The following is a 9,215-nucleotide window of genomic DNA, read 5'->3' as shown; positions in this document are numbered from 1 at the left end:
ATCTAATGAACAAGCCCAGGCTGCTGCTAAACACTTGGTCATGCACAGGACAGCAAGCAAAGTAAAGAATTGTACCCAAAATTTCAACAGCACTAAGGATTAGGAAATTCTGCTAGTGGTTTAGCGTAGCAGCTGGAAACCCCGCGTGTGGAAATCATAGCGAAACGTCACAAATAACAGGCAGATTTTAGTGGTCAAGTACTCATGGATCTGGACCACCGCTTGCTTTCAATGAGTTAGAGTTTTGCCTGTCTGAGCCTAGGCTTTCAGAGGAGCAACTGACAACTGCCCCCACCGTCCACAGAAAGATAATTAGTCAACTGATGCTTTGCTCGGCACCTGGCACCTAGAAACAGGTGGTGTCGGCAGAAGGCAGAACAAACATGGTGCCGATCAAAAGAGATCTTGTTCTTACTAAACTGGGTAAGAAGAAAGAAAAGAATTAAGAAACACCACAGTGAGGGCAAGCCTTATGAACAGCCACAGCCGCGGTGTTAAAGTCTGACTGTGAAATTCCACCCTGGAATATTCTCACTGAAACAACTTAGAGAAGGTAAATGGTTGTTTGAGTGGCAGTGCTGTTAACACATTGGCGTGGATCACGTTTCTCCGCTGTGAAGGAACGCAGCAGCCAGGTTTCCGGATTGGACGGTTCTTTTCATGGTTACTGCTCTGTCTCCTGCGAAGTTTTCTTAAGAAAAGTTTTGCTCAGAGAAGAGTGGTTTGGTAATAGCACTTGGAACTCAACCCATCATTGCTCCATATGCCTTTTTTTTTTTTTTTTGAAACAATCCCTTTCCAAAATCTACAGCAGTGTTTTTGATTTTTTTGCGGACATTGACACCCTGGCTTTTTAATCCCTGATAGCAACACTGGTTTTTCTTTCTCACATGTAGCTGTTCTGACAACCTGTCTTGGCTATCTTGTGCAGAAGCAGCAGTCTGTAAATGTCCCCCACTCCGTCCCTGGGTTTCGGTCTTTTCTTATATTCTTACCTGTGGGTCTGAACTCAGCAGCCTCCTCTCTCACCTCCAGCTGCCAGCTGCTCACCTCCCACAGGGGCTTTCTTCCTCTGGCCCTCGGTCATCCCGACAAGGTACTGTGACTCCTCCCAGCCACATCCATGACTAGGTAAACTATTTCTCTGACTTTCCCCCCTTGAAGTCTCCATCCACACACACCCCGTACCCCCCCCCGCATCAGATTCCATTGTCAGACTGGTTAATAAAGAGAATGGAAAATCCCCCTTAGAAACTTTGTGCCCTCTGCCATTCCCTATCATGGTAAGGTATAGGAAGGAGTGAGTAAGATCAGATAGGCTGGGGAGCAAGGATGTGGGACACACGGATGCGGCTGGAAAGGAGGTAGTAAAGTTGTACAGCTATCTTAAGGTCCAAAGGATAACAAGCAAACAAAATGTGAGAATAGCATGTCCAGCGGTTTCCAGTGCAGAAGCCGCTTACATGCCTATAATAATACATATATACCCGCTGGCCCAAGCGATGCAACAGTCTCAAGATATTTTGCGTATTTCACTTCTGAGCCACCCAAACAGCTTCAAAGTTAGAAGTGGAGAAAAGTTGTCATTCTCTGTTGTAATAAGGAAACTTAGAAACAAAGAGGCTAGACCCTGTCTTCCTTCCCCTCTCCCAAAATGGTTGCTAAAGGGAAAACGGGAAAGAGAAATGGACCTCTAGGCTTGCCAGGTATTTTCCTCCTAACTCAGAGATTTAGGAGAACCAAAAGAAGCGAACAGAAACAGAGAGCAATGAGGGGCTAGAGCAAGAGCGAAGTAAGTGGTTCACTAAGAAGAGAAAAGTGTGTGGGAGGAGAGGCGGGTGTCTCAAGAATGAAAGAAAATCACACTCAGAGTTTGGGCATAAAGCTCAGTGGCAGACTCTGCCTAGCATGTTTGAAGTCTTTGGCTCAATAACCAACACCATAGAAGAAATATTTGTAATAGAACTGTCAGCCTCCACCCACCACCCTGCTCCCAAAAAACAGCAGAAAAGAAAAAGGGGAAGCAAGGGAGGTCAGCACTGGGATAGGGCCTTACCAACACCAAACCGCCGATCGCAGCCTCCACCTAGCAAGGCAGAGAGATCTGTGAAAACACAAAGGCTAAGAAAACACTCCACTCAGTGACCACATAGCTCTGCTCTGATTCTTTCAATATGGGCTTTAATTCATAATGTACTCAAGGTGGGGGGACACCAGGGCGCTGCTTCAAAGGGGTAAGGACAGACCTTCAACACACTGACCTTGGCTGAACTGAGACAGGCAGGTGGTTACAAAAGCCCTGTCTTGTTCTTGACCCTTCCGTCATCCCACCCGATTAGTCCCCAAACCCTCTCTCGGGATTTTAGGGCTCTTCTTGCCCAAGTAAGAATCTAACGGCCCCTTAGAATTAAAGAAAATAAAATCTGAGATTCTGGTGAAAACAACCCTCCACTCCTCTTCATCTCTTGTCTTGAAGTTTTTTATTAGATGAAGCGTGGTTTGTTTTGTTGTAGTTGCTGTTGTTTTAAATCCCATTTGTCTTCACTTAATATTTTCACATCTTCTCTCCACTCAGGAGATACCCACACAGCAGTTATAAGGGAAACGAAGGGTACCTCACAGTCAGTCTGGATGCGCCCCGTCTTCCCCAGACGCCCCTTCCCAGACCCCGTCGGGTCTCCAGAGGTTGGGGTAAACCGCACGGCTGTAGCCCGCGCTGTAATCATAGGACACCTGATGGGGCGGCGGCAGCGCGCAATCTGGGAAGAAGGGGGGGAAAGAGGCCAAAGCTGGTGTGTCCTCCCCACCTGGAGAGTCCAAGGCGGTGGGGTACAGGAGGCGCACAGGCTCATTCAAGGTCAGGCCACCGCGAACGCCAGCCAGAGGAGGCTTCTTGGTCTGAGGACAGCTCGGGGCGCTCCACGGCTCAGGATAGAGTAGGTTCCCTACCATCGCTGATGGCTCAAAGGGGCCCGACTCCAGCTCCAAGGGTCCCCGTAGGACTGTGGCTCCAGCTGGGAACGCGTCCAGAGGCTCCGCGGCCAGCAAGACCCCGGACTCGTTACCAGCGCAGAAGTCCGGCGCCAGCAACTCGAAGAACTCGACGGCCTCCGCCCCTTTCTCTAGGTCACCCAGGCTCACTCCTTGCCCCGAGGGGCCACAGCCGCAGCTGCTGCCACCGGTGCCTCCGCCGCTGCCACTCACCCGGGACGGCTCAGTGAAGAAGGACGGGGGCAGGTTGCGGGCGCGCAGAGGAACCTTCCTGGTGCCCGGGGCCGCTGAGCTCCCCGCGGTGGCGGCCCCGTCGCCCGCAGCGCTCGCTGCCCCGAGGCCCGGGACCGGCACGGTCACCCCACCGCTTGCGGGCTCTGCGCCCCCGGGGACTTGGTGCAGAGAATCGAAAAGGGCAGCCAGGCTTCGGCTCTGTAGGCTGGCAGCAGCCGCGGCCTGTGTCGCCTCCCTCCTCGGGGTGGCCTTGCAGTGCGCTGGGGCGGCGACGGTTGGGGCTCCCGGGGCGCCCGGCGGCCGCTTAGCTGGTGCGTCTGGCGCGCTCGGGGATGGTGGTCCCGGAGGCGCGGTGCCCATGAGGCCGCTGCAGCGCTTGATCTGCTTCTGCAGGTACTTGCGGTGGTTCACCTTCCTCTTGGACTTGCCTGGCTTGTCCAGCGCCAGCTTGATGTTGCTGGACGCCGAGTCTATGAAGCTGAGCAGGTCGCGGGTGGCCTCGCGAACGTCCCCGCCCTCTGAAGCGGACAACAGCGCTCCCGCGGGCGCCCCGCTCTCATCGTCCTCGAAACAGCAGCCCTTGTCCAAACTTCCGAAGGCGCTCACCAGCCCTTCCGCGGAACCTCCGAAACCGAAGGGTATGAAGGGGTGCGAGCTGAGCAGCGCAGCCTGCACCGCCATCGCCGCGGTTCCGTCCGCAGCGCGGCCCGTCCGCTCCCGGTCGGCTTCCGCCCAGGCGCGGCGCTGTCTGCTCACTCGGACCCGGGCTCGCGGCTCAACCTCCCGGGGGAGCTCATTAGGTCTTGTAAGCCAGAGGCGGAGGGTGGGATAGCCGGGCGACCGCCCCGGTAGCGGAGGGGAGGGGTTTGCTTAGCTAGGCTTAGGGGGTGGGGCAAAAGTGGGAGTGAACTCGGGCTTTTCTTGTTTTCTGAGCTTTCCCAAGCCTTAACCCTTTTTTTTTTCCCTGTGCCCCGGGGCATTTGTTTTGACTGGCCTCAACCGCCAGGGGTGAGGAGAAAGCCTGTGTTCAAACCCAGCTCAGCTCCTGTAAAAACACACTCTGGCTCTGGACTGGGTGCCTAAGGTAAAGTTGACGTTGAGTCCACAAACCTGGGTTTCAATCTCAATTCAGGAAGCAGTGAGGTTGAGGTCCACTAGTTTGCAGCTTCTGGATGTTTGCCCTGAGCCAGTCATTGTCCGTACTTTATTATCACTTTTAATCCTGTCCAACAGCCTCGTGAACTGCGTGTTTTTATCATCATTCAACAAAAGAAACTGGACCTCTGAGAAGTTCGGAGAATTGGCCACAGACACATCTAGCCCAGTCAGACAACGTCATTCCCAAAAACGATGCCATTCCCAGAACGCAGGAGGAAAATTCTTTCTTCAAACTCTGAGTCTAAGATTCTGATCAGTTTCCCGAGACCCTCAAGTTCTTGCTACTACTGATTGGTTGTTAGAAGTTAATACTCCACGCCTCCCTTAGGGCATGTGGACAGCTCCCAGCCCCTTAGGTTTTGCTCTGTCCTACCTCTCAAGCCATGTAGATTGTCCTTCACACATTTCCACTGTCTTTAAACAATCCCCTTGATAGTTTTAACCGGAGATTCATTCCTGAGACAGAGAAAATGAACAACACGGTCCAGCATGAAAAGTTTTTGGTAAAAGACTTGGGTTCTGGTTTAAGCCTTATCATTCAATTGCCTTATGACTGGGATTGAAAGCCTGGCTCTTCTGAGCCCATGGCTTTGGACAAACCAGCCCACCATGCTTTGCTTTGGTTAGTTTACTCATGTTAAACACAGGTATGGCTACTCACCTCACTGGGCACATATAGTATTTGTTATAAAAGAAGCTGCCTATGGATATGGCTGCACTCCTTGACATGTCTTCTCTGTCACAGATATTTATGAGGATTAAATGATGGCAAAGCAGGAAAGCCCTGTGCACATAACAGCCACTGAAGAGGAGCACCAAAGACTTCCTGTGAAGCCCCATTTTTCTGCAGCAGTAACAGAAATATGTTGGAGCATACATACACCCTTACCAAAGAAGACGGGCTTTATCTAAGCAATGGGAAGAGGCACTTAAACAGACCCATAAAGCTGAATCAAACTTTGTATTTTCATCCGAGTTGGCGCAATTGCCATTTCTTTCGGGTTCACTTGGTGATATCCAAGGCCAGAGACACATGGAGTCCAGTAGAGATGCCAAGAGTTTAATTAGAAATGCCCAGACGCCCACTGCACAAGATTCTATACTAGAAAGTCTGAAAGAAATCAAAATCTTAATAACATTATCATATTTAAAATAAATGGACCATGAAGATTTATCTGTAAAAAATCCTTCATTCCTAGAAAGTTGGAATTTTACACATCAAAGCTAACTTTTCTATATCATTTCCATTCCTCATCTGAGAAACAAGAATAGTCATAACTATGCCCATGGGCTTTGAGAGGTCATGTGACCAGGTAGGCAAATGTTACTTCTCCTGGTGAAGGCTATTTTGCTTCCTCCTTCTGGCATAAAATAGCAACCCAGTGAACTCCATGTTCTTGATTTCTTATGTCCAATCCATTCTATTCCAACATACGGACCATAAAATCAATATCATTTGTCCATTGTCCCCATCCAAGTGCCTATTCCCTAGTGCAAGGGAGCAACTGAGCCTGTGGCTATAGAAACTTTAAGAGGACAGTGAACGATGCTGAAGTTATACCCAAAGGCTACCCTTTATTGTCTGACAGTACAAACCTTCTCCTGTGGACTCTAACCTATAAACAGAAACAACAAGAGAACTGTTTGGTGAGAAACCAACTAGATAATAGAAGTGAACGTTTTTGACAACTATGTGTATAGAAAGTAAAATATGTATAACTTTTCGTGATTCACAACACTGCCATCTATGCCCATCCAGTCACTTACTCATTCAGCAGAAAAATATTGACACTCGCCCTGGGCAGTGTATATACTGGAGTAAATACTAGGGATGCAGAGGTAAGAAGCCATGATTCCAGCTCTTTCTAATGGAAACACAGACATGCACATGAGTCATTGTGGTATACGTTCTAACAGAAAGACAGACATGCACACAAATCATTGTAGTATATGTTCTAGTGTAAAGACAGACATGCATACAGAAAGATAGAAATGCACATGAGTCATTGTGTTATATGTTCTAGCAGAAAGACAGACATGCACACAAGTCATTGTAGTATATGTTCTAATGGAAAGGCAGACACGAGTCATTGTGGTATATGTTCTAGTGGAAAGACAGACATGCATACAGAAAGACAGACATGCACATGAGTCATTGTTTTATATGTTCTAGCGGAAAGACAGACATGCATATGGAAAGACAGACATGCACATGAGTCATTGTAGTATATGACCTAAGTAAATTAAAGGCTCCAGAGTTGATGGGATAAAATGACCCTCAAGACTTCCCAAAGAAGATAAGCTATTTACAAAGACAGGAAAGTGTTGGAGCAAAGACTTAAAATATATGCCTGAGTATTTCAAGCAAATATGCAGTCTCTCTCTGAAAGAACAACCAAGAGGCATAGTAAGTGAAAGCAATGATGTTTATGGGAAAGGGTCAACAGAGAATAACTTTTGCTTAAATTATTCTAAAACCAGAGGAAGCTCCTAGAGCTGAAACTTATCCAACCATATTACCCAGACCTAGTCTGACTGTTTTGTTTTTTTTTTCCGGAAGAGTTCTATCTGAGATGAAATTGGTTTTAGTTGAGCCAGTGGCTCACTCCCGCCAGGCCCTCCAGCCCCTCCTCCTCCCCCCTGAGTAAAAGCATTCCCTTGATGGCTTTGACATCAATACATTTCACTTCCTATAGAGAAGAGGGACTCAACTCCCGCCTGCACCAGGGGATCTGCAGATCCAGTGGAGAGCTCTTTCCTCCTGGTGATGCCTAAAGCTGAGCGAGTGGGATTAGTCTCCTTGGGAACTGAGCCCCCCAGGGGCTCAAGAGCTGAACTCGCCCCAAACCATTTGGGAGAATTGAGATTTCATATTGTTCTTTTACACAAGGATTTCAGAACATTACTTGAACAAAAGCCCACCTGAGAGCTGCCTCCTTTCTGTGGGTAAATATAGCAGCATGATCTAGGGCTGACTTACTTGTTTTGTTTTCCCTCTTTTTAACTTTAATCATATTCCCTGCAGGACAATCTTGGTCCTCGGAGGTGCCGGGAGTGCACATTCATCATGAAAGAAATAATTATGCATCTTTTTTTTTCTTCCCAAACCAACTTCCTGTCACTAGTTAATTGGAAAATCTCAAGAAAAGCAACTTAATTCTTCACACAATTTATAAGGTATCATTTCCATCCTAATACAATGTTACCTTACAGATACACACACACTCAATGTATCTTTTGCCTTGTTTCTTGCCCAACCCTACCCCACATCCCACCCAGCCCCATGAACCACATCTCAACTTTTGGGTTAAAATGTGAAATGCTGGGCAAGGGAGATGGCTCACTCGATAGAGGCTCTTGCCACCAAGCCGGCACCTACGTTCCACCTCTAAGACCCACATTGTAGGAGGAGAGCACCAGCTCTTACAAGTTGTCTTGTGACCCCTACACAGGTTCCATGGTGCACACACACACATGCACGCACATGCACGCACACACATGAACCAATAAATGTAAAATACAAGTTAAAAAAATCTTACTCTTCACATCTTTCATTATGTAATAGGTCACTCCAAAATTTAGCAGCACAAAACAATGGACACATTATCAAAGTTTGAAATGTTGCAGATCAGTAATTTGACTACGTGAAGCATCTGGTCTATGAGACGCTGGGCTGACCTTGAGGATCCAAACTGACACCTTTCATAGGCTGGTATCTCCAGCATTCTGATCTAAGAGGTCTCTGACTTTCTCTTGGAGGTCCTAGAGAAAATGCTCAAAGAGGCCCGTGAGGCATCTGCCGGGTTTCTAGTCTTGGAACTCTCAGGAAGTCACTCTCACTGTTTGTTGTTGGTTAAGCAAGTGATTAAGACTACTACTAATTTAAGGGGTGGGACATTAGCTTCTACCCTTCTGGTAAGGAAATGACAAAGAATTCGTGGATCTCTTGAGTCTCTTTTATCATTAGCAGCCGTCATCTGCATTGTGTTTGTTTTGTTAAAGAAACTGAGCTGTTGTCGCCTTGCCAACTGCCCCCCACTCTGTACTTGTCGCTGAGTGTATATACAGAAATTTACTGGCTGTTTAGTCTCAGGACATCACATTCTGTCATTTACAAAGCCATTAATGCACCTGGAGAACACTGCTTAGTGAAACAAGCTGGGCATAGGACATACTGGATAATATCACTTTTCACTTTGTTTGATTTGGTTTGGTTTTACAGAGCTGAGAGTTAAAACTTGGAGCTTTATGTAAGTCAGGCAGGCAATTACCACTGATATATATTATAAACGTTCAGTTTGGTTTGTTATAGACTTGCATTTAGAAGCACATGCCACCATGGCTAGCTTGATCTCATTTGTGTGTAATCTTCCAAGCCAAAAGTAAAAATCAAATTCATATGCATGCGGTAGAATGGTAGTTACCAGAGTTTAATAGGTATGTACTGGGGGGCTGGGATGTCCCCTGAAATGTACCAAGCTGTTGGGCATGGTGGCACATGCCTATGATCCCAGTACTTGGGAGGCTCAGACAAAGAGTAACTCAAGTTTGAAGCCATCCTAGGCTACAGATGAATTTCAGGCCAGCCGAGTCTACAGATTATGACCCTGTCCTTAAAAACTACAGACTAAAACACATACAGTGTCAGACAAGAGGAGTAAATTCTTGACATCTATTTTATACCCTGATGAATATAGTCAGTACTAAAGCATGATATATTTAAGAATGAGTAAATTTCAGATATTCTCATCATAAAAAGTAAGCATGAGATGATATGCTAGTTAGCTTGGTTTAATCATTTCTCAATGCCTACCTATACCAAAACAGCATCA

The 9,215-nt window shown here is 47.3% G+C and overlaps 1 protein-coding gene across 1 annotated transcript; it reads right to left on the bottom strand.

Annotated features, from left to right (window-relative positions):
- Positions 1-2,185: 2,185 nt before the first annotated feature.
- On the bottom strand, positions 2,186-4,035 carry Fam181b (family with sequence similarity 181 member B). The gene has a single exon (XM_057756379.1). The coding sequence runs from the start codon at positions 3,904-3,906 to the stop codon at positions 2,623-2,625; it is 1,284 nt and encodes a 427-aa protein (XP_057612362.1). The 5' UTR covers positions 3,907-4,035; the 3' UTR covers positions 2,186-2,622.
- Between the last annotated feature and the right edge of the window lie 5,180 nt (positions 4,036-9,215).

This window comes from Chionomys nivalis, chromosome 23, assembly GCF_950005125.1.
Source record: "Chionomys nivalis chromosome 23, mChiNiv1.1, whole genome shotgun sequence".
NCBI classification, from domain to species: domain Eukaryota; kingdom Metazoa; phylum Chordata; class Mammalia; order Rodentia; family Cricetidae; genus Chionomys; species Chionomys nivalis.
This window is presented reverse-complemented; position numbering and strand designations above follow the sequence as displayed.